The 24,701-nt window shown below is 46.1% G+C and overlaps 2 protein-coding genes across 9 annotated transcripts in view; one reads left to right on the top strand and one right to left on the bottom strand.

Moving 5' to 3' along the window:
- The first annotated feature begins 3,322 nt into the window (after positions 1-3,322).
- chac1 (ChaC, cation transport regulator homolog 1 (E. coli)) lies at positions 3,323-5,137 on the top strand. The gene is made up of 3 exons (XM_079179953.1): positions 3,323-3,971; positions 4,126-4,161; positions 4,275-5,137. The coding sequence occupies exons 1-3, from the start codon at positions 3,801-3,803 to the stop codon at positions 4,656-4,658; spliced, it is 591 nt and encodes a 196-aa protein (XP_079036079.1). The 5' UTR covers positions 3,323-3,800; the 3' UTR covers positions 4,659-5,137.
- A 1,791-nt stretch (positions 5,138-6,928) lies between these two features.
- Positions 6,929-24,701, bottom strand: part of ino80 (INO80 complex ATPase subunit) — a 31,904-nt gene continuing 14,131 nt past the window's right edge. For 2 of the 8 annotated variants that reach the window (XM_079180532.1, XM_079180534.1), the window contains exons 28-37: positions 17,229-17,356; positions 13,325-13,419; positions 12,695-12,767; positions 12,004-12,162; positions 11,814-11,916; positions 11,615-11,703; positions 10,969-11,130; positions 10,497-10,704; positions 8,665-8,880; positions 6,929-8,556 (exon numbers count right to left, since the gene is read on the bottom strand). In XM_079180532.1, coding sequence (XP_079036658.1) covers positions 8,345-8,556; positions 8,665-8,880; positions 10,497-10,704; positions 10,969-11,130; positions 11,615-11,703; positions 11,814-11,916; positions 12,004-12,162; positions 12,695-12,767; positions 13,325-13,419; positions 17,229-17,356 — 1,445 coding nt within the window. In that variant the 3' untranslated portion in view covers positions 6,929-8,344. The remainder of the gene's footprint in view (positions 8,557-8,664; positions 8,881-10,496; positions 10,705-10,968; positions 11,131-11,614; positions 11,704-11,813; positions 11,917-12,003; positions 12,163-12,694; positions 12,768-13,324; positions 13,420-17,228; positions 17,357-24,701) is intronic. The other 6 variants (XM_079180536.1, XM_079180538.1, XM_079180533.1 and 3 more) reach the window with 3 other exon arrangements.

The raw sequence follows: 24,701 nt of genomic DNA, 5'->3' as shown, positions 1-24,701 counted from the left end.
CTCCCCAACTGCCGGCCTCCCCTTCAGGGTTAAGAGCAATATTTCAATGCCCGGCTCTGTACCACCCACTCCTGCAGACAAAGCTGGGGAGAGGGCATGGCACCAGAGGGGAGGGGAAGCCAAACGGGGAGCCAGCGGATCTGTTCTGAATCCACATAAATACAAATATTGTTTTTTTTTTTGAAAAGTTGATTAATCAGAGCCATCTGCTCAGTTTTATTGCCCTTCTTGTCTTTTAAAAAAAAATGCGGTGCCATGCATGTACCACCACTCGTTGATGTTGAGATGTCGCGCGAGCATCAGTCCTACAATTTGTTCCAATGTGTCTGAAAATTCATTTTTGGAAATGTGTCACGCACATTATCAAATGCAAACCTCCTGCCGCCAATTAACAGAAATCCTTGCGACAGTCAACACCCCCTAATCATCGGCAATCAACACTCGGCAGAGAATCTGGATGGCTTTTCCCTCACACACATCCTGTTAGCCTGGTGACCTTTAGGCATCCTCATCTAAGAAGAGAAGGGTGCTTCCGGCCTGGCTCAAGAGAAACGTACACGTTATCACAACGATTACTCATCCAGTTAAAGCCAGTCTTGATTTGGTCTGTTACCTGACCCAGCCTGATAGTACTTGGAGTCTATTCCCACCATCAACACACCCATAAACCAGACACACACCCTCTTTCGCACTTGATCGCGGTGGCAAACACATGCTAGAGCTTTGCACTTTGGCCTCTGGGTCCCCACAGCCATGGCCAGGCGTTTTCATTGTGTTATAATCACAGCATCCTGTTTGTGACCCGGTGACATCAGTTCCTGTTTCCTCCCTGATTAAAAAAAACGCAGAACATGCCGGCGCGGGCCAACTGCTTTTCTCACGCATCGCTCTCTTCAATCTGCACCCGGGTTTTGAGGAAACAACCTCAAAACAAGTGAGAGCGCAGACAAACACGCTAATCAGCAACTATTTATTCCGAAGACGGAAGAGGGGGAGAAATCTGTGACATGCATGTCATGAATGGAGAATCAGGAAGCAGATTTGAAATTCAAATCTTCCTATCTCTTCATTAGGAATAGAAGTGCCTCTGCGTGACACTTTTCAAAAATGGTGATGCTGAAGTCACAATCAAGAGTGCAAAGCTACTTAGCTCTGGCTTTCTTTCATGACTGCAACTCTTTGTCACTTCATTTAAAGTCTCAGTTGGCTCCGGACATGCACGTACATGCACACATATACATCCTGATGCTGTAACCCAGTGCTCTGTAACCTTGCCCTGTGTTGCTCTTGTAGTCGTCTCATTAATTAACACTAGGTGTCAGTAAGAAACCCACACACAGGAAATGGGTTGTCAGCATGCCAAAATAAAACATCAGGTGCACTCGAGTTTGAATTTAAAGCAACATAATCAAACAGCAGCACATCACCTAAACACTTTGGAGCATGAAACACGCTTATTATGATATGTTGTGAATTCAACGATGAATCAATAATTCAGAACTAACCTACTGGAAGCATTTGAGCCACAATCTGTGGAACGTTAGCTGCCACTGAGCTGTCCCAGTTACCCAGCAACCTCCCCCTGACTTGCAAAAGAATGTGTACGTCATACTCATAAAAACGACGACGTGCACCTCCACTGCTGCAGGAGTGATATATGGATTGCTGCCCCCCACCACCCCTGTTTAACCAGAGCAGTATCTTGTTTGTCTGCATTTACTTCATATCTTGTGAGCTGGAAAAAAAACATCAGAAAAAAGGGTGTTTTTCTCCACACACGTTACTACATGACTTCATATTTTAGTCAGCCCAGGGCTTGAATGGTGATCTATTTTAAATGCATTAGTTTGACAGCAAAGACAAATAGCCCGGTGAATATTTGATAAACCGACTGGTCATCGAAGCAGCGCACCAGATTGGATTACAGGCAATGCGGTCAGTATGGTTTAGTGAAGCCTTCAGTGGCCTGTGCTTGGAGCCGCCCAGAGATACTGTGGCAGCAGGCTCCAGGAGTGGATGGACATGAAAGGCCACGGCATAATGGGATGGAAGCTTGTGCATGACACAGGGTCGCCCAAAGGCCTGGATTGGGTGGTGGTTTAGATTTATGAAGAGCTGATAAGGTTGTCTGGCCTCTTATCAAGGCAGATAATACCAGCTATTTATAGATAATCTATCTTTTGAGCACAGATGAGCCTGTACTATTATGGTATATCAGATCCAGCAGGAGGGGTGGGCATTTTTGTACATTTCATCAGGGCTTCCATCTCCCATCATCGCTCTCTCTTGTTGTGTCTCTGCGGTGGACAGTGTTTTGACAGATTTGATTCACTATTTCCTCTGCTTACTTTTGGGTTTATTAGAAGTGTACATGTGTTTTCCACATAGTCTAAACCTGGGGTGGTTGTCAAACTCAGAAATCACCCATGCCTACTACTTTATGAGGCTGTATTTGGCTGCCAAAGTAGGGTGCTTGTTGGGTAAAGTGTATAAAAATGGCCCTACCCGTTGTGTCAACAGAAAGCAAAACTGTGATCATAGACAATGCAACACATTTGACAAGAACGAAAACCTCTGCCCACCTTCCTTCAACAAGTTGTCTCCCTGGTTCCAGAGGGCTGAGATGAAGGTGATGTTGCTGAAGGATCCTCAGCAACCTTTGGATATGTGAGCTATGTGACTAGATTACAGCCTGCACTTTCCCTAAATCATGTAAACATCCATGTATGGGGGCTTATTAATTTACTCCAATCGCAATGTTGACTTCCACCTGTAGGCCCTACAGTGTTCAGGCCATGTTGTTTCCACTGGCAGAATTAGACTAATGTATTGTATTTGTCTTGTGTCTAACTTCAAATACGATTTCATATTGTCTTCCTTTATTTTCTTGGTGGCATACCGTATCTTGTAAAATAAAAATACATCGCCTTATATAGGCTTTTCTCTCCCAGATCAAGTCTGATGCAATGCCTTGGTATGTTGCTTGGTTGCTGCATTGGCCCTGAGGCCTGAAATGCTGAGGGAAGTTGCATCAGCCAAACCGTTCTGAATGACAAAACAAGCGACCAATCATAGAATGAGTCAGTTGGAGTGACAGTTCAACGGCCAATCAATTTGAAAGATGAGTGTACGTAGTAGTTAAATTTGAGCCAATAGTGTACCCGGTTTGGCTTGAAGTCCCGCCTTATTTAGCGCACCGACATTTGATTGGATGGACGGAGCCTACCTTAAATATCATTGGTCGAAAAAACTGACATAGATTCGCCCAACTGCCCTGGACAGTATAAATACATAAGCGCCACTGACGCCATGTTATCGAGGGGAAACGAATCAAATCGTCGGCGCTTCTTGGCCAGGAGAAGATCAGGCACAAGACGTTTGAAACTCCGCCATCACCGCTAAATCAAACCTCCATCGTTTATATTCGTTAGCTTAAAAGTCGTAGTGTCACCGGCCGGCGAAGCTGCTGGCCGAAACGAGTTTTTTTTTATCGTTTTCCATTGGTTTGAAGGCCGAAGCGGCTGCCATGGATTTTTAAGGCATAATGCGGCACCTCTAATGCAAAGGCAATGCATAATGCAAGGCAAAATCAACAGCGAAATTCAATTTTCGCAACTGCTAAGCAGTTGGGCTCAAATACCGTCCGCGGTATACCTGCGAGCCAACCGGTACCGCTGCTCCTGGACCGGAGGAAGCTAACGCTAGCTAGCTAGTCACCTTAGCTAACAAACAACATCAACTGAAAGAGAGATTCATCGATTCATCTGAACGTCGTCAACACTTAAAAACAAATTTAAAAAATGAAGCCTCAAGACATCATCGCCGGGAAAGCCAGCATGTGGATCTTCGGGTACGGGTCTCTGGTGTGGAAGCCTGACTTCAAATACAGGAGGAGCCAGGTCGGCTACATTCAAGGCTACAAGAGACGTTTCTGGCACGGAGACAACTTCCACCGCGGCAACGACGAGTTGGTAAGATGCTAAATGTTGTTTTATTGCTTAACATACTTTGACACACGGTGCTCATTTGCTTACTTTGGCACAGCCAGCTACTGTTTGTGAGCGTCCTGGCTCAGATTGCATTAGGCGTTGTCCATGACGCGTTTCTCTTCCTCTCTCTCTGCAGCCCGGAAGAGTGGTGACGCTGATCGAAGACGATGACGTAAGTGGGAAAAGCTCTACTTCCTATTTGTTTGCTAGTGATGCTGTAGAACCTGCAGGAGTTTCCAGACTTTAACTACATAATGACTCATAATATTTTTCCTCTTCTCACAGGAGAGCACTTGGGGCGTGGCGTTCGAGGTGACAGGAAGTGAAGTCGAAGAGTCCCTGAAGTACCTCAACGTGCGCGAGACGGTCTGCGGAGGCTACGTCACCAAGATGGTGGATTTCTTCCCCGAGGGGGAGAATCAGCCTCCGGTTCAGGCGCTGGTGTACATCGCCACCTCGGAGAACGCCCTGTACCTGGGGCCGGCCAGCCCGGAGATGATCGGCGTACAGATCGCTGTGTGCAGAGGGAAGACGGGCCACAACATGGAGTATCTGCTCCGGCTGGCCGAGTTCATGAGGAGCAGCTGCCCGCACGTGGAAGACCATCACCTGTTCTCCATCGAGGCAGCAGCGCTGACCGTGATGTCCTACCTGTTAACAGCCCAGTAGCTCGTACCCTTTGTCTCACTAGCTTATATAGTGCACACGCTTTTCACATATGCCAGTCCACCTGTGTTACACTACCATCCAGTGTACTTGAATCATTGAATGCTACTGAAGGGATAATAAAAGGGAAGCATGATGTTTGGTTATTTTCCTGATGCATGACCTCATGGTCACATTGTAATGTTACTCATGGTGCATGTTTGTACATCAGTTACAAAATGTATGGTGGCTGTGTTTGTTCTTTACTGTAAACATCTATGCAGTTCTGTTTTTTTTTTTAAGGCACATTAACATTTTTTTTTATTTGCACAATTCAAATTCTGTCCAATCCAGACAGTACAGCAAGTGGTTGTTGTTGTACGTGTTTGCAATTCACCAAAAGGCTGCTGTGGTGATGTGTGTTTTTATTTAACAGCACATCTGTTATAAACAGTTATTGTTGGCGACATTTTCATCCAGCTGCAAACTCCAATAAAAAGTTAAAAGAACTCTTTGTTTTTGTTGTTTGTGCCTTCACAGTAACTCTGAGTGCGGGAGGTTTTCTTCTGAACATGATCAGCCAATTTTTACAAAACCAATCCTACATGGCATGAGGTTCAGCCTCTGATCACTGCAGTAAAGCTTTGTGTATATGGCCTCTTTTCTCTTCATGTAGTACTGAAAATATAAAGTTATACATCTGATAAAAAGGACCGTGTGATGTGTATACATGCAGCTATTTAAAAGCAACAAAGGCTGACCTAAACCTAAACCAGCACAAGATGACTACAGGGATAATAAAAGACGTTCTCTACTCTTTTTTTTTTTTTTCTTACGGAATACTGAAATCTCACCTCCTTAGGCCTTTAAAGATACTTTGACTTAAACTTACCGAGAAGGAAGGTTAAATCGTCGAAGCTGTTCACAACACATTCACATTAAGGTCAAAACCTGTAATGGAGACATCGATTTAAGAGGTCACAAGCTTAAAAATTATTTTTGCACATATTACATATATGGATCTGTCAATTGCATACGTACATGCCACGTTTGACAACCATACAAGGCCTGCAGGCTTGTTCCAAGAAGCAGCTTTACTGAGATCCAGCCAGCTAGAGGACTCCACTGAGCCCTCGTTTCAGGTTTGACTGCGTGGCAGAATGTACTCTGCAGCATTATCCAGATAACTCTGTAAACCTGCTTTTTGGAACAGTATACGCATGTACAAACATACATTGGACACTCCCAAAACGCTGGCCGGAGGAGCTTGTACCCTGGACGTGATTCAAGTCGATCTAGTCCCAGAGGCTTATCTAACCGCTGGCCGGGAACGAGCCCAGAACTGGAAGTCCTGTGTTTACAGTCTGCTCAGTGGTCATGTCAGAGTGCACCGGGAAGAACACGCTGCTGAGGCGCTCATCGAGATTCAATCTCACCCAACCATGTGAAAATATACTGCCATCAATTCAGGTGCACTTCAGAGTATTGACGTCTCAGACCTTTACAACCCATCAAATAAAAAAATGGGTTATGTTTTATTCAAATCAAGACCTCAATATGTCGGTGTACCCAAATTATAAATAAATAAAAATATGCCTTTGACATTTCCACCTCCATCCCCGATAAAATGGAGCTGAATGGAATTTGGTTTGGACTGCAAAAAAAGCACTAAAACTATATTAGGAAAACTCAACATGTCTTTCCAAAAACAACGTCCCAATTACTCAGGTTCATAGGGACTATTTCTTCAGTAAAAAGTAGTTCCAAGAAAACCGTCCATAGCGAGGTCCTGAATAACAGGGATTTTTTTGAGAACAAACGTAATTAAGCACCGAGATGTAACCTGTGGGTGCAAAATTAGATTAAATTCTTTGAATGTCCCATAGTACAGACAACTGTGTGTGTGTGTGTGTGTGCAGTAGTCTGAATTGTAAACTGAATGCAAAGCTAAGAATGTGGTTGTAGTTCGCAGGCAAGGTGAGAGATTTGGACCTACAAATCTATGACTGCAGGTGAATATTGGGTGCCCAAGAACACAAAATGATGGTTTCAAAAAGCCAAAAATACCTCTGTGATAGTCTTGACATTTTGCAATTATAACTTGTATCTGAAAACACTGTGCGAAGCTGCACAAACCTGTATGAGTATGAAAGGTATTTGCTTTATTTTATCCACCCTTTGAGGGGGGATGATGGAGCCAAGTTGATGAACTATTGTGCTGAACAACAATGCTGATTCACGTGCGCAACGTATAATGACCACACAAAACAAAATGATTAAAAACAAGCAGAAAGGCTGATTAAGCACTCTTTTATTTTCAGTTGGCTCCTCCGGTTAGTAAAATGGCAGACGCATTTCTTCATATGTACACATGACCTATAAAAATAGACAGGCAAATGAGGGAAAAGCCAAAGGAAACGTCGCTCTCATCAATATGTACAGCAATATAGAACATCGAATTTTAATCACACTATTAACACAAAACAAACAAGCCTATAACAGATGTAGTGCTCAACTCAGGACACTGATGCAAACGTTTGTTCCTAAAACATCGATGACATCAAAGAGAACCGCAGACTCCTCATCACAAAAAGCAATCTCTGAAAAGTAAAAATGGCTTCAGAACAATTTACACAGTTTTACAGATGAATACCCCATTCGCAACGATCATCGTGAATTGCCCATTGTGTTTTAATACAACTCAAATAACTTAAATAAAGACAACCAAATAATCTGAGTGAATTGATAAATTTACTGTTAGCAGCATTGCCGGATCAACCAGTACTCCTCGTTCTGGAATATAATTTTCACATCATCCATTCGTTCATTTTCCCACTGGACAAAAAAATAATATATCATCGATTTTAATTTCCGCCTGTACGGGAAAACATTTTATGGACAAAAGATTTTCAAAATGTTAAGACCTGCCATGTTGGTATGGGTACTCGCACGCATCATCTATTACAAAAATAGGCGCTTTAGTAGAAAAGCTGTCGACATATTGTTTGGTAAAGTGTGGGGTGGTAAGGTATAAGGTTCACAGCTCTGTGAAATGAAGAACCATCCACCGGTTTGCACTGAGCATATCTACACAACAATTAAATAACCTAATGTACATGTGTGAGAATCAACAACACAAACAAAAACAAAAACAAAAAGAGAAGGAGGAAGACGTGGCTCAGTGCATTTGACAGTAACTCCTTTGCCTCCGTAAGCTGGCAAAACATTTCAAAGCCCTTTAAGCTACATGTGTCGGTTCACTTTTATGTTGTCACAGCTAGGTAGCCAATCGAATCGAGTTTCCTGTCGCGGATAGAAAAGTACAGTCTGTCTTCTCAGAGAAGCACTTGGAAATACTCTTGCTGCAATGCAAACAAAAATACTCAAGGCGGATTTGGTCCGCTGACCCGGACACGTTAAAATAAAACTGAACCAAGAAATGTGGAGGCTGGTAGGGACTGTACCTTCAAATGATTGTGTGTAGGTGTGTGTGTGTGTGAAGAGGGTCATCTTAGTTGCTGAGCCAGCAGACACAGCATGGTCCTCCAGGTAGTGAGCCTCTGTTACTATCTACTGTATTCCATGTTAGTTTAGGCATAGGGCGTCTGTGGGGATCACAGTGAGAGTAGGTCAGTTATCTGTGTGTTCTATACTGAGTGTGTGTGTGAGGGCACATTCGTGTGTGTGTGTGTGTGTGTGTACAGTGTGCATCATCGAGCCCCAGGACCACTGGGGCCCTTGCCCTTCCTGACTGCGCCGTGGCTGCTGTGGTGGTGGTGGCTGGGGGCCAGCTGTTTGTGGGGGCTCGGCGTAGAGGCGCCTCCTTTGGCCTGGGGGGAGGAGCTCCTGCTGGGGTTGAAGGCGGGGCTAGTACCGGACCGGCCCAGGGAAGGCTGCAGGGGGCTGGACGCAGCGAGGCCTGCTGGAAGGTGGGACGTACATAGGTACGGTTACTACCATGGCGGTCCTTGAGACATCTACTTTAGCGGGACCTTCCACAAAAGCGTATATATATGCAACATTCACGAACCTTTAGAAACACTGTAACCGTAAGCAGCGTAAGCTGCCGCAGAAGCAGCCGCCGCACCGGCCATCGCTCCTGCCATGGCCGCCGCACTGCCCGCCGTTGACTTGCGCCCGCGTCCTTTCCCTCCCGACTTCGACCCGCCTCCGGATCCTTTCGGCCGCCCCCGACTCCGCCCAGACCTGCCTCTGCCGGGGCTGATTGTTTCCGAGGCTGAAACGCCTGAGGAAGGGAAGGCAAGCACATAAAACTAAAATCTTTGTACATCCTTGTACCAAAGCAAGTAGTGCAAGTTCTTTGAATATATATTGTAGACAGAGGATACATGAATAAAGTAAGTTTGGCAAGCTTGGCATAAATACGCAGTCCTTGAAAGACCCTGACATGATAGTTTTCCTGTAATACAGAAGAATTCCTACTGATCGCTACTCATCATTACCCTAAGTACAGGCTACGGCAAAAACCAGAATATTGCTCTCATTTTCCAAACTGTTTGCAGAACTAGAGCCAGTGTTTGCCTCACTGGTAATGTGCCTAATCCCTCCAGAACCGTCTCCCCCTCTTTCTGACTCCCTACTCTCCCCACTGGTCTGCATTTTCTTTGCATGTTTCCATGCAAACACTGTATAAACAACCCTTTTTCTGAGGAGAGATGAGCTTATCCTCTCACTAAACACCCGTCCCCTCCACAAATCCCTCTCTCTTAACCTCCCTCCAAGACTAAATCTCACCCTTCCTCCCTTCTCACAATTGCTCCCTCATTCTAACCATCATTCTCTCTCTCAAACCTATCATCACAACGCCATCCACATCTCTGAAGGCACTAACTTTCTCCCAGCCCGCTGGACTTTGTTAATAATCTCCCTGGCAGGAAACCTCCTAGCATGGCGGCAAACGTCCCAAAATGGGTTTCCACAGAGCAGCATGTATTTAGGAGGGATTACCTTATTGCAACGCATCCAAAGTACAGATATACTGTACGGGCGATGTAAACTATCTGGATCGCATAGTACGGAACATACTGAAACATTGCGGCCAAGGCAAAATAAAACCCTCTTAAATCTAAATAATCACCAGCGTAGTACATGTGAGGTAACAGACTCAATGGACGCAAGAGAACATAATGTGTGCTGTATTGACCTACATGTGAGTCAGGCAGATTTGATTTAACACCGTTCTGTCTCACAGATAACACACCGGTTAGGCGTTATTTGGCACATTTGGAGCCTTTAGCACCACAGATTGCATGTAGCGAGATTATCTGAAATTAGGAAATCATCAAATATGAACATTTTGACCGTGTATACTAGTTGTGATTGTTTATAAAAAAAGATGTCCCTATAGGAGGCCAAATAGTGCTATTCACTAATTACATTAACAATATCCTTTAAGGATCAATTAAGCAACATTGCTTTACTGTTGGAGCTAATTTGAGCTACTTAATACACTTTCTTTATAAAAATGATCAAATGTTTTGTATTTACAATTTAAATCTGCAAATGAATCAGTAATCCTAGATGTCAGTTAAATGTAGTGCAGTAAAAAGTACTTAAAATGTAGCGGAGTAGAAGTATAAATAAATAACTGTACTTAGTTACTTCCACCTCTGTGTAAATGTGACAATTTTCATGACAGAAATAATTATTACCCAAGAGTTAGCGCTATTTAGTAGCATAATAAGAAGAGTTCATTTAATATTTTACAGACTGGAATCACTGAAGCTTAAAAGGAAAACAGATTTTCGGGGGAAACTGACGAGACCATATCCCATTTTCAATCATTAGTGTATGATCCTGGAATAAGGCACTAGCAACTGTACAGTGTATTGTTTCACTCACGGTCAAAGCTCGGCTGAAACCCATTTTCCCGCTCACCATTCATGTTGTCGGAGACGGATCCGGACACAGAGGAGGGCGAGTTGGTGGCGCGAGACTGCGGCGCAGAGGACACCGGATCGTCCACGATGACCAGCATGTCGCTGCTGCTCTCGTCCGCGTCGGCGTCCGGAGGTAACGAGCCGGGCTGGAGCTCGCTGCTCAGGGAGATCTGGTCGTGCACAGGAGCACGCACGCACACACACACACACACACACACACACACACAAAAAGGCGGGGGGGTTAGCACCACAGGGAACGAGTGAACCGGGCCGGTACAGCAAAGGGAAACAATGGAGGAACGAGAAGGAAGGGAGCATCGGAGGACGGGAGGCACAGGAAGAAGAGAAGGACGGATGGAATAGATAGGATGTAGAAAATAAGAGTGGAGGAAATGATCACACCCTTCTACTTCCTCCCCCCTGGGTTGCCTCACCTCACTAAAGGGGCTGGGCATGGCCGAGTCCATCTCAACGCTGATGAAGGAGTCGTCTCCGTCTGCAGAGAGGTTGGAGTTGTCTGCCGAGGGCGCATGAGAGATGACCAGGTTCACCTCCCTCTTCTTCTTGGTCTCGGTCTCCTCGTTCTTCTTCTGCTGCTTAGAAACGAGTGTTAACACAACCATTTAACAGTATCTCAAAGGAATGGGTTGGATTTCCATGAAATTTGCTCTTAATTGTCGACCCAAAGAGAACAATTCTTATTGTTTTTGGTGACTGACTTTTCACTTGCTTTAACGTAAGGACAAACTATACACTTATATATAAAACATATTCAAATTTAATATCCAGAATGCAATTAAGTTTGCAGAGCTTAGTCATGCTCACAAGAGGGTGATGATTTTAATAACCCCGCAGGTGTTTCTTCGAGGGAACGTTTGGAGTCAGTACTGGCAAAGGTGTTAATGCAGCCTCTGCTTCTCCTCCTCCGTTACCTCATTCCTTCCCTTCTCACCTCATTTCTTTTCTATTTCACATCCCACATTTCATCGTATTCTACACCTCCTGTCTCTTTAATCTACCGACAGCAGACTGAGATGACTGCTGGCGCTCGTGTTTCCTGCTGATCATGTTGTGCTGTACCTTCTCGGCGTACTTCTCCCTCTTCCTCTTGCGCTCCTTCACCTTGCTGCACTCCTCCACCTGCCTCTTCTCGTCCTGTCTCTGACGCACTACAGGAGAAGACACAATGGGTTTTTTTAATTCGTTTTTTTTTTGAGGATTAGCTTTTGAGCAAAGAAAACTGAATTAAACGAAGACAAAGACGCCTAAATATACTCACGTTTCTTCTCCAGCTCATCGTCGTCCAATAGCAGGCTGACCACCTCTTTGGGTTTGAGTGTGTCTGGTTTGAAGTTGCCTCCAGAGATCACCACCCTTTGGATCTTATTACAAAAAAACAAATCATTTATTAACTTACTTTTAATTTTTTTTAAACTCGCATAATTGAAACTGTCGTATTTAGTTCAGACCTCGCTCTTCTCCTTGGCCCGCTGCAGGATCCTCTCCTCGATGGACCCCTGACAGATGAGGCGGTAGACGGTGACCTGCTTGGTCTGACCCAGCCTGTGAGCTCTGTCCATGGCCTGCTGGTCCACCGTGGGGTTCCAGTCGCTGTCGTAGAAGATGACCTGGAGATTAAAAAAAATCTCAACTTTACTTTTTATTTCTCTGCTGTATTGTTATTGTTTACCGACGACATGTCGGACACGATGGGGACACTCCCCTTCTCTGTGATTCCTGGGACCTATTACGAGGAATGTGTTATCCCAAGTGAACTCCGCTTTAACGAGACAGATGTCCCGCGTTAACAGTCACTTCAAAGTCACTGTCATGAAAGCTAATCCCACTTGAACTGGGCTTTAGGGACACAAAGGGAAATTATGCTGAGAGATGCTGATGAACACACAGAGAGAGAGAGAGAGAGAGAGAGAGAGAGAGATCATCATTTCTATGTGAATAATCACCCCCCTGCAAAACACTATATTGTCATTATATATTATTGATGCTGAAACACTGGTCATCACAAACTATCTTTACGACTGTCAGTAAAAGAAAAGAACTTGGCAGGGAATGTTCACTGCATTATTCAGGAAATAGTTGCACAGTTTAAGCTTTGCGATTGTATCGAAGTGTTTTTCCTTCAGTGTGTCGGCGACTCACAGTGTCAGCAGCGGTCAGGTTGATGCCGAGCCCTCCAGCCCTCGTACTCAGCAGGAAGACAAAGATGTCCGTCCTGCAGAGGGGGAAGACGGACACACAGAATGGAAAGATATCATTTACAAGTACAAATACCCATATACAGTATCATGGCACAAAATTAAGTTACAATGTAAAAAATGTCACTTCCGAACTTTAAGCCTGTCTGCAAAACTGAAATGAAACGTGTACTTGATGCCAACGGTAGAGTGGTCGACAAAGCACAAACTCCTACACCGACACCCCCCCCCCCCCCACACACACACACACCCACCCACACACAACAAGAAGTGAACACTAATGTAAACCATGTGGACTCACGAGGAAATACACAAACATATTTGGACGTACGCGTGTAAGATTAAACCATTCGCTGATTGCTGCAATATACGAAATAGCGGATTTACAGCTTGTTAGTGGCAAAAAGCCGGTGTTTGGTTTCATGCACACATTCACACACACACACACACACACACACACACACACACACACACACACACACACACACACACTCTCACTCTCTCTCTCTCACACACACACACACACACACACACACACACACACACACACACAGTAGATCATATCTTTACTCACCGGCTCTGGAAGTCAGCCACCATGTCTCTGCGTTCAGAAATCTTGGACGATCCATCGAGCCGCATGTAGGTGTGCTTACGATAAACCATGTACTCCTGGAGAGACGGGAGAACATAAATAAAAGAAACGATGACACAATTATTTGATGTTCAACTTATCCCCCCATTCATTCTTTTGTTTGCCAGAACTCGGTGTAGTACCGTCCCAGTTCAGTGTCTCCAAAGATTGAAATATTAGAAAATGTTTGCGATAGATAAGTTGTCATATGCGATCAGTTACTTTTAAAACTGCTTTAATGAAAAGAACTGGATCCAGTACTGCATGGAGTTCATGAATAAGGTTTTTCTGAAGTTGATAAGTTCTCAAACATGCACAGCTACTTGAGTCTTTCTCTGAGGAGCAGATAAGCCCTGCAGGTCTACCTGCTGAGAAATACTAATCTTCAATGTAAGAAGTTCAGTCTTGACAGAAACTTTGAGTCCAAAATATCAAAATCCCACATTTCTTATGCACATTTAATGGAGTTGAAACCTCAATCCCAGCCCAGAGAGACACTGAGCAATGCAGAATTTGATACTCAATCCCCCCAAATGTCTGCTAAGCTGTGTCTGTGTGTGTCTGTGTGTGTGGGGGTGTTAGGTCTGAAGGGAGGGGTTCTTTAAGTGCAACAGCAGTGATGAGGTGACATGTTGATCTCTCTTTAAGCACTGCCCTGAACCCCCGACCTCCTCACTCAAACATGTCAGTGCCCCTAAAACCCATGAACCAGCCACAAATACTGGCGCACATCACGACTCACCCCTCGCAATCATTCACGACGATATCCATGATTTGACGGTATGTTTTCTGTGACCCTCCCAACCCCTGTCATGACTCTCGGGGCCCTCAGTCCCGGCAGGGCTTGCCCTCCTGGCTCTGTTCCCAGCAGCCCCATCTGCTCCGAGTGAACACTACATTAGGGACCATTAGCCCGGCGCTCGCCAAAACGCTGCTAACCTTGTTGAATTGGGTTTTGATGGCTTGCCAGCAGGATGTTGCAGATATTGTTGCTCTTACAAAATGTCCTTACTCAGCCTTCCTAATCTTAAAAAAAAAAAAAAAGGTTTCAGAAGTAGATCTGAGGCCTCTCAGACTCGAGTCTGTTACAATCTCTGCAACCTTCCGCCGACATGATTTAAAGCTCGTCGGGTCCTGGTGCGGACTTTCTCAGAGAGTGCAGCCACACTGAAACCTTTACCTCAACAGCTGGCAATTTTCTCTCGTATTGTGTTTGGGTTGGCGTTAATCACAAGTGACATGGCTTCATTTCTGCAGTTTTTCACAGGTTTTTGTTAACGCGTTTCATTGGAAGGTTCAACCTTTAACTGGTCAGAATGTTAATCTTGTTCAACCACCTGTCAGCAGCCTATTATAGGACATATTTAGTAAAACAAAATCGTTATGGCTGTGGTGTCTGACAACGACAACAAACTTGAAATGATGTATGGGAGGAGAGAGGCATGGGAGAACAGTTTCAAAAGCATGACGACGTTTCCTCTTTCCCGTCTAATAGTATGCCTCTGCTCAAATGTACTTAAAACCTTCAGAGTTGGCACTTGGATGTGCAAAAAAAACAAAAAAAAGCAAGGCGTGGCAGCCAGTTTGTTCTCAACTTCCCAAACAATAACGAGCCCCCAAAGTCAAGAAACACAGTGTGTATTTATTGCGGTTCTTAGGTTGGGAACATAGTGTCACAGTGAACAGTCTGTTCCCAACAAACACTAAAAATACTTCATAAAAAGAAAAGAACATGTAAGTGTGGCACTATGGCTACATTTATTTGCCAGCACAAACAGTGTAGATTGCCAACGTTGGGTGTGTTGCATCTCACATCAGTGTGTCATAACTGCTTTCAGTGCCATAACATAAACAATACCAGCCATGGACTCCACTGATTTTACTCATCAAAGTCTATTTACAGGTCTTGAGTAGGAACAAGTTGTATGAGGCCTTTTGTAACTCCACAGGGAGCTGCACAAAGTCTGATAAGTAGCAGCAGTATCCATCCATCAGAGCCTCCAAATTAACGTTCACGAAACATAAAACTCCACTACCCATGATCCCTATAAGGTGGCTCTTAATGCACACTATTTCTTTGTATTTAGTCACAGTCTCATCCATGCTTTGAATTGCGTAATGGGTCCCTTTATCCCACTCCATAAACAAAACGCTGCTGCTGATTCTCTGGCTGTCGTACCAAACGAGTCATTGTGGGCATTCTCGCCCGCCCTGCAATCTCAGCCGCAGACTTACAGCGCTGTCTAATTCAGCTGCAGACACACAACTCAAGCTGGGAGGGCAGCGACTTGGCGGGTCCTGCTCCACTATCGGCTGCTGCCAGAGAATTTCGACAATGTTATTTTTTCGTCAGGCCACCCGGACCTCAGCGATCCATCACCCGACTACGCGGTGTCACCAGAAGAACCGGGCGGCCGACCGGCGACGAAAACAATGACGCTAATGACGGAGATTAGCATCGGCCTCTCCTTCACACTCATACTTGTGTTCAGTAAAATCCGAAGAGAGAGATAGTATGATCTAGGAAAACTGAAGCCAGATAAACACATGATTTCATTCGTGAATGTCTTTAACCCAGCAGTAAAGGAGACGCTGTCACAGCCCCACATGACTGTATGAGGTCACTTCTACTGTAACATTGCCTCATTAGACCTGGAGAACATACGTTGGTGGGGCAGTCAGTGAGAAGAACATTAACCATATCGGTATGGCCAAAATCCTCTATCAGGTCATTTAATACCTCCACATGCTAAAGCTTGTTTTTTGTATCCTCCTGTATGAATTAAATACTCGTATAAACGTAACACAGAATTTAAGACGCCTGCGTTATCTAAGCCGTGTTGAATACTCTTCCTGTTAAACACTAGGCAATCCCACCGTTTCCCAGACACACAGGAAGACAGTCCTTAACCACCTGGGCTGGGTCCATCTGCCATCAAAAGATTTGGCTGTGGAAACAGCACCGCACCGTGTGAATGGGGAAGGAGTTCCCAGTGACATCATGCCAGAGGCTTTTGGCTCCACAGTGATGTTTGCAACAACTACGGAGGCAACAATAGTCTATTGCGCCGAGGCTGTCGACACATGATCACCGGCAGAATTGCTTTGGGCTATTACTTTTCCTTCGGAGTGCGGTGACTCAGATTTGACAAATTACTTTAACTTCAACCGGGTTGCCCCCGACTTCCAAACAGATTATAGCTAGCCTAAGGATATTAAACAGAGACGGTGTGTCTGTGTTTGATGCAGTGGTTGTCTTTGTTCATAAATTACCTCAACAACATGATGACGTATCGGTGTTGACTTTGTGCCCATCCGAGCAGCTTAGATCACTTCTCTGTGGATAAAAGTAATAAAAGTCCCCAAAATCACCCTGGAGTTTTTTATTTCTGGCTTCATGTGGATCTTTCCTCGTTTGTTCCCCGGCCCCCCTTTTCTCCCTCTCTAAAAACGACCTTTGTCTTCTGCAGAATTTCTCTCTCTTCTAACCCCGAGGCCATGCCACTCCCATCGGCCCGTCTAGCCTCCACCTCGCCTTCTTTCCGCATTCCTTCCAGTCATCCCTCCCATCTGGGCTGCCTCCCCTGCAGATGAGACCCCGCTAATTAGCCCTGACCTGTTAATTATCCGTCTAATGAGTCCGCTAACGAGGGACAGGCAGGCTGATTAGAGGTACTGGAGCTCAATGCCTCGCTAGTGGAAGCCGACCAGTTTAACAACTGTCTCGGAGCAACACGGGTGTATATGCAAATGACAAATTAAAGGTGTGTTTTCAGAGAGCAAGATTTTCCTTTTTTTTGGAATTGATTAGTGGTAGTTGTGTGTGTGTGTGTGTGTGTGTTCATACCTCCAGCAGGTCTATCATGCGGGTCATTTGGGAGTAGATGAGGACTCTGTGTCCGTGGGTCTTTAGCCGACACAACAGGATATCCAAGGTGTGGAGCTTTCCACTTTCCGTGATCAGGCTCTCCTTATCTAGAAGAGGAAGAGACAAAAAGACGTGAAAACCCAAACTACCGCGAGTAACTGATGAGACGCATTTGACACAGTGAGATTGTTAAAAATGCCTTTCTCTTGTGTCCAAGTGTCATGTCAATCTTTTCCTTTATTACCCAATGTATTGTTTTTACTTGACATCTTTCATATGTCTGCTCACTGGCAGAATACAGATAAGCAGCCCTATCAATTCAGAGGTTATTAACTCTTCCCTAATCAATACAAGTCTTCAATAACACTGTGTTGTCCAGGATAAAGACCCTTTCACCAGAGCGGATCAGCCTGGGGATCAATACTCCTAAATCTGTCTCTAATCCGGTGATTGTTTAAATAAAGCATGCGCCCTTATTGACTGTACTGCTGATGAGAGCACAGAGAGAGTGATGGAGAATGAGGGAGCGAGAGAGAGAAAGAGAAAGAGAACAAGAAGGAAAGAGAAATTGTGAGAAAAGGTGATTTACACTCCATCTCACACAATGGCACAAAAGAAGAACAAATAGGCCTTGGCAGTTGGCCTCCGTCACGTCACTGCCAACACCACATCAGGTGCTCTTCGGCCCTCAAATGTGACTATGGAGAGCAAATGGGGAGCAATCCGATCCAGGGTCTGCTGTTGAAGTGGTTCCTTCCACGTCCAGCTGATGAGGAATTAACGTCATCTGGCACAATGGCAGAATGAGAAAAGGGCCGGGGCCGCCATCGACCCGGGCGACAGGCACACTATGGTGTTTGACCACGGGGTCGTGACCCGGAGTGAGGGGAACCTCGGGCCGGGTCCGGGGTCGGGTGACAGGGGTCGGGGCCTGGGGTTACAAGAGAGTCCCTGTGGGAGAGTCAGGCTCGGCCGTCTCGCACACCAGTCGGACACTTGTTCCCAAGCCCCCTTTTGTATAGCCGAAACCTGGGCTTCTAAATATTTCCCAGTCCTGTTTCCTTGCTTTGTCAACGTAATGTAACCAACCGCGTTAAAATGCCGTTCCATTAATCCAAAACACACGGTCAGAACTGAGGCTGCGATAATACATGAATATGACAACTTCCTACAACAATACGTGTAAAACCCGGATAAGAAATCATTGCGTAAAAACAATAACATGCGCTAAAGTACAACACTCACAAACTGGATCTTTCTCCTTTTAAACCAGTAGCATTCTATGCTAATGTGTACTCAGACTGAACCCTGACCTGTGACCCTTTAGTATTGCCCCCCCCCAAAAAAGGTCAGGCCCTGTAGAGGTGTTAAAAGAGGAACTAATAGAAGAGATGAACAGGGGAAACACTCTGGGGAAGTGTTGGAGAGCTCACCTACAGGCCACTGTGGAGTGGTGTCACACAGTCCTAGAGCCCCTCAGTGTTGACAGGACGAGTTCTGAATCAACATGTTTGGTTTTCCTCCACACAACTGGTGTATTGCGGACAAAGTGCTTTTCACTGCTGCTGTCAGTAAATAAAAAATAGCTGAGATGAAATGAACGAAAAGGACGAGAGGTGGAGGAAAGGAAGGGTAAATGGACACGGGGGATAGTAAAAGATACTTAACACACTATAAACTAAATCTATACCAGATCCAACATAACTATAGATTTACTAGGTATGCAGTTGTTTCAGATTGCTGTGGCTCATTTCGGTATGTACCAAGAGACCGGCGCACCGCACTCCCTGAGGTACACAAATGCTGTATCCCGCCATCAAAGACCTATAATTGGCTATGGCGTCGAGAAAATGGGGCAGCTGAAAAGTAGAAGGAAGCGAGCGTGAGACGTGCGGAGGATCAGACATGTGCGGTGAAGGAAAACGGTCCAGACGGAGAGTGAAGAGGGTCTGCGGTGGCTCCGGCTGCAGCGGGCCGGTATTAGCACGGTGGCGGTGGCGGCGGCGGCGATGTCGTGGTTAAATTCAGACTCAGGGGGCCCCCTCACCACAGGTGCCACTCGAATCAAGGGCCGCTGCTCAGTCAAGGGCACCAGGCAGCGCTGTGGGCCACGATATCAACCACCCAGATGCAAACCACCACTTGGCAAAGATGTAAAATGCTCATATAAAAAGGCAATAGCTGCCACCAATCCGCTTCTAGCAGATTATGCATTTAAGCCTCCAGACTCCTATGGCATGTTTGAAGATGGGTTAAAGCCCCGATCTAAGGATTTCTGTGGCCAAACGGGGCTGAACGGGGTATGTATTTAATCTCATTCTTGAAGGGTAAAAACTGTAAATCTGAAAAGCCCATATTAAGCAGTTAGATACTATTATTTCTGTATTAAGAGGCATGTCAGCCGGGGTAATCCTTTTGTTTATGCCTGGATTATGAAGGCGACCATTAATAGGAGAGCTGCTCTTTAAGAAAGCCACCGTGTGACATTTGACTACGCTGATGACCGCTCCTACATTTTGATCTTTCTGTACTCGTCTGATCACTGACATACTTGAAACGCGGTTGCTTTTAGCCAACAGAGAACTGAGTGGAACAAAGAAAGATGCTACGTTATCAAAGGGAAGCAGGGAAACAGATGTCCAACAGAAATGGCGAGGCCGTCTGGCCCCTGCAACAACTCTCCAAACTCCCTAAATCTCAGCGATGTGGCTTTACAGAGAGAGAGAGAGGTGGCCGAGTTCAAAACATTTAGAGCTGCATATAGAAAATCCCTTTTTCTAAATATCGCTGCCATACCCTATGAAGCGGAGCCAAGAAAATGAATAATTGGGATTTTTGGGGGAGGGCTTTGGAGGTCTGTCTCGTTCCAACGTAACACTTCTGGCTCACATTATAAGCTACATGTGGCTGCAGTGAAACTCATGACCGTCGGATGTAACGTGAATTATGGAGCGCTTAGAAGGATTAAAACGTCTGTACATCTAACTCGTTAGGCGCTTAAAATGAATTGGCCTTCAAGAGTCGTTCAAGTTGAATATCAGTCAAAATCAGTCAACGCAGTCTTTATCACACTTCACATGTAAACCAAACGGCAGGACTTTTGGGATCCTTTTCTGAATACGTGAGAGGTTAAAATAAAATGTGGATTCAAACGCACAGTAACGGATAAAACTAGCATCAGATATCAGGGGGTCCCCTGCCCCCACGTCTCCATAATGTCTTATTGTGATTACATACAGAATTCTAACTAGAAAAGACAAAAAACTTTCTAACTGTGGACTGACGAGGACCAGGACTGCGTTGAGACCACACCCCAAAACACAACAAATCCCATGTGGTGTCACACCACTCTGCTGTTGCTATGGATACACATATCAAGCTTCACCACCTGCCCTGCCCCCCCCTCCACCCCCCTCCACCCGCCTAAATCCAATCCAGTCTAACTGCGGTATTCACCCGGCCAGCCCTCCCCATCTCCGCCTCCTCTCCGCACCTCCTGCTGGCAGATTAAGCTACACTCCCCTGTCCCTCCTCTCTCTCTCTCTCCACCACATCCACTGCGCCCTCCAGCTCCCTCTCGATCCCCCCCCCCCCCCCCCCCCCCCCACACATACACCCTCTCTCCCTCCCCCTGCTGTCTGTCCCCTCGACAGTGTAATCCAATCCCTGTAGGGCCAGAGCCAGGGGCCTGACACGGTCCTGACCCAATTAGAGGCCTGCTGCCAGCTAATTAACCCCGGCCCAGCCCCGGTGCCTGGCGCCTGATACTCCCAAACCAACGACGGCGCTAATTTCATTAATGCGCCGCTACAATCTTCCGTCCTGTCCTGTCCCCTCTGCTGCTGCTGCTGCTGCTGCTGCTGCCAAAAAGCTGAGAGAGGAGCCGCCCCCAAAAACCGGAGGAAGGGAAGCGGACCAGATGCGATCGAAAAGGAGGAGACGAAGAGCAGCAAAAAAAAAAAAGTCAAGAGCTGATGAAAGAAGATAGATGGATGGTTATGTGAGAAAGAGAGACAGATGGGGGGCCACGGAGCAGGTCGAATCAGAGATCGACTCGAGCGTCAGCCCCTCACTGTATAATGATACATTACACTGTGCGATCAATAAGTCAATGGGCAACACTTGTTCAGCACCGCTGATGATGGAAATATTAGCCTGACACTACTTTGCTGCTTCTGCATGTATTGACAAAAAACAGACTCAAACTTAATTTTCCTCGCAGCGACAGCATCAGTATAGCTAAGAGCCAGATGCCAGCGGGGAGGTTTTGGGACGCAAAGTGGGCTGATAGAGCGAGCAGGGGAGATTTTTAGCTTCTTGTTTAGGGCTCGGTGACGCTTCACAGATGCTAAACAAAGAGAGAAGAGAAGAGCCAAACGACAAACATTCCTGAAAGCCCTGAAATGCGTCTGCGGAACCACTTGAGACAGAAAGGACTGTTTCTGGAACTTGTTTGTTAATGCATCACGGTCTCCCCTCAAACATGCAAGGGGAGCACTTCTCTCCGGTCCTCTAGGAGTCGTTAAGCAGGGGAAGAGACAGACAGTCGCGGGGCAATCTCACCTCACCACAGCAGCCCACTGTGAACTCTGTCATTAAGATAGATTACTGCGAGTTACCCGTGGCCAGCGCTGACTCGACACACACACCACAGATGAAGGCTGGACGGCCAAGAGACAGGGAGAGTTGGCTGCCATGTTCAAAGGTATCATCGCATAGGTATAATGTGGCTAATGTCTCCCCCTTCAGTCTACTTTGGGACTCAGGTTTCTAAAGAAGCAGTGAACACGCTTTTCCATCTTGTGGGACACATTAACAGCCATAAATTGGACGAGGAAAGCAAAACAAATATCTATCCCTTTACACACTTGGCTGAATGTTTTCTTTCTTTTCTCTCTGCTGCCAAAAAAAGAGAAGCTGAATTCCACAGACGGTAACCGGTGCCAGTCTTAATGCACATTGAGAGGGGCAGAGTCAGACGGTGGTGCGGTGAGGCTGGCCGTCTGTGTTGTTCTGTGCCGGTCTATCGGAGGGCCGGGGGGGAAGCTTCCTGCCATTTTGCTGGAGAGCAGAGTTTCTTTGAAGGGACAGGAAGGCAGAACTGCATTTCCCACAGCCTGATGTGGGCTGACCGGCCTCTCTCTCTCTCTCTCTCTCTCTCTCTCTCTCTCTCTCATAGACTGATTGATACACAGACGTGCATTCAAACACAGTCAGTAAAAACAAGTTGCACAACAAGACGCACAGAAATAAAGTCCTTTACCGTCTCCTTCACACACATACCCTCCTCTTTCTCCTCCTCCTCCTCCTCCAGCAGCAGCGGTGGTGGCGGTCGATTTCCAGCTCACAACAAAGGTAGAAAGAGGGCCAACAGTCGGCGCTATAGTGAGGAGGCTGTCATTTCGTGGAACGGTCCCTTCTAATTACTGAAAGCGACGCGGGGGCCACACGGACAGCGAGGAAGGTTATTTCCGTGTCACTCTGGAATGTTCTGCAAATAGTCCTACAGCACGCAAAAAAAAACTATTTCCTTTCAAGCTAATCTTTAACCTGACTCATAACATTTCTCGGCAGGAAATTTGTCCATATGTGAGGTTTTCCGGAGAGCGAAAGGGAGACGGCCGCAGAACTGCAGCGATTTAGCGAAACAAACAAGTCTGGAATGTCTCTGTGGTTATAGTCAAAGCCCTCTTCTCCTGTCCTGGTGGCTAGTTCGCTTCATGGCCGATACTACCCAGCATGCATCTTGCTTTCTCTGCGATCAGGTGCACAGAATCGTCGATATCAATATCATGAGCATAGAGCAGATAGATCATTCTTTTTTAGAATGAAAAACATATTTCCTGAAGGGGAATTCTGCTATCACATCAGAAACAAATGCATTTGAGGTTCAAGACATTCCAGCCTCGATTGTTTTTTCCTCCTCTACGGCTTCTTAATAAGTCCTCTGATTAGATTCCTCTGTGGATATCAGTGGGCAGCCGTACTCACGCCATGGCGCTCAAAACAAACAGTCATTCAGCTCTGCCATTTGTTCTAAAAAAGGTGTGGGGCTGGGAGTGCAGAGGAGGAGGGGGGGCGGGTGGGAAACTTCAGCCGGGCTACTGTACATATCTGGGCCTTGATGTGGCAACAATGTGTTTCGGCGGAGGACGGGTGCCGGCGCGTTGGGTCACTTCCTTCCTACCGAGGCTGAGAAACAAGTGGGAGACCAGACGGACCGAGAGGTCGCGGCCAGATACTGATTTCAGACCAGCGCCCGGTCCCGTCTGTTAGCGGTAGAGACGGAGGTGAGGCTTGTCCTCGGGGCGGGCGTGTGAATAAAGGCCGCCGAGCGTGGGAGAGTGTGTGGGGGAGAGGTGAGAGACACCTCAGGCCCCCGTGTGAGTGCTGCACAATTCCCTGAATGGACCCGATGGTGTACACACACACACACACACACACACACACACACACACACACACACACACACACACACACACACACACACACACACACACACACACACACACACACACACACACACACACACACACACACACACACACACACACACACACACACACACGGACCATCTATTAGTGTTACCTAACTAAGCACTTGAACAATGACCAGTAGCTAAACTTCCTCGCTTTGTCTGCCTCCGTATAACTTCACAAGAGCTTTCAAGACTGTTCTCACACAGACACGCAAATACTTGTTTGGTTTCTCACTTTTACACACAAACACATGTATGCACGGGAGAAGAAGAAGAAAAAAAAGCATTACGTTGCATTACTATTGCAATCTGTGAGAGAGTGGGACGTTTAGGGATGTTACCGTTACGTCGTAAAGTACCTAAACCGACAAAATGAATGTATTGCAGGCTTATCAAGCATAAAAAAGGACACACGCATCCATTTTCTGTGCCAGGAACGTCTGTTGCCACACAAAAAAAAAAGAGTAGTCATCACAATCCATGACAGAGACAGTTTATCAGATGCAGAGCGGGTCGGTGAGAAGGGAAGTGTTGTCTGTAAAACTCTAATGGCCTCTCTCACCCTGGACATCCATCAGTCATCTGAACGCTGGCAGCGAATCAGCTCCCACTCTGCTCCAGCTGACCCTCGACTCCACAAGCCGAGCTCCTTCGATAAAGGCTTGTGAGCACACGTACGTACACACACACACACGGCCCCGTATTCACACCTTAATGAAAATCGCCGGTGTGCGTTAATGCGAGTGAACTCCTAACAGAAGCCTTTTATCTCAGCAGTTCCACTGGGTGGCGAGGGATCGGCTGTCTGGTGGACTGACAGGCAGAGACAGACGAGGGAGATGTCCCCGGCTCGGCCCCGCTGACCCCGGGCTGGCCTCTGTCGATTCTCCCACGGGCCCCTAGTTCACCCTTCAGTCAAAAACTGGATTTCCAGCATTTGATAAAACTGTCTATGGGTTACTATTAGAGAACTT

This window comes from Pholis gunnellus (assembly GCF_910591455.1).
Source record: "Pholis gunnellus genome assembly, chromosome: 19".
NCBI lineage: Eukaryota > Metazoa > Chordata > Actinopteri > Perciformes > Pholidae > Pholis > Pholis gunnellus.
This window is presented reverse-complemented; position numbering and strand designations above follow the sequence as displayed.

What these genes read in the sequence shown, in the direction of transcription:
- chac1 (XM_079179953.1), top strand. Translation starts at nt 3,801, where the DNA reads ATGAAGCCTCAAGACATCATCGCCGGGAAAGCCAGCATGTGGATCTTC. An exon ending in ACCGCGGCAACGACGAGTTG is followed by an intron (nt 3,972 to 4,125) that starts GTAAGATGCTAA and finishes CTCTCTCTGCAG; the next exon opens with CCCGGAAGAGTGGTGACGCT. An exon ending in CGCTGATCGAAGACGATGAC is followed by an intron (nt 4,162 to 4,274) that starts GTAAGTGGGAAA and finishes CTCTTCTCACAG; the next exon opens with GAGAGCACTTGGGGCGTGGC.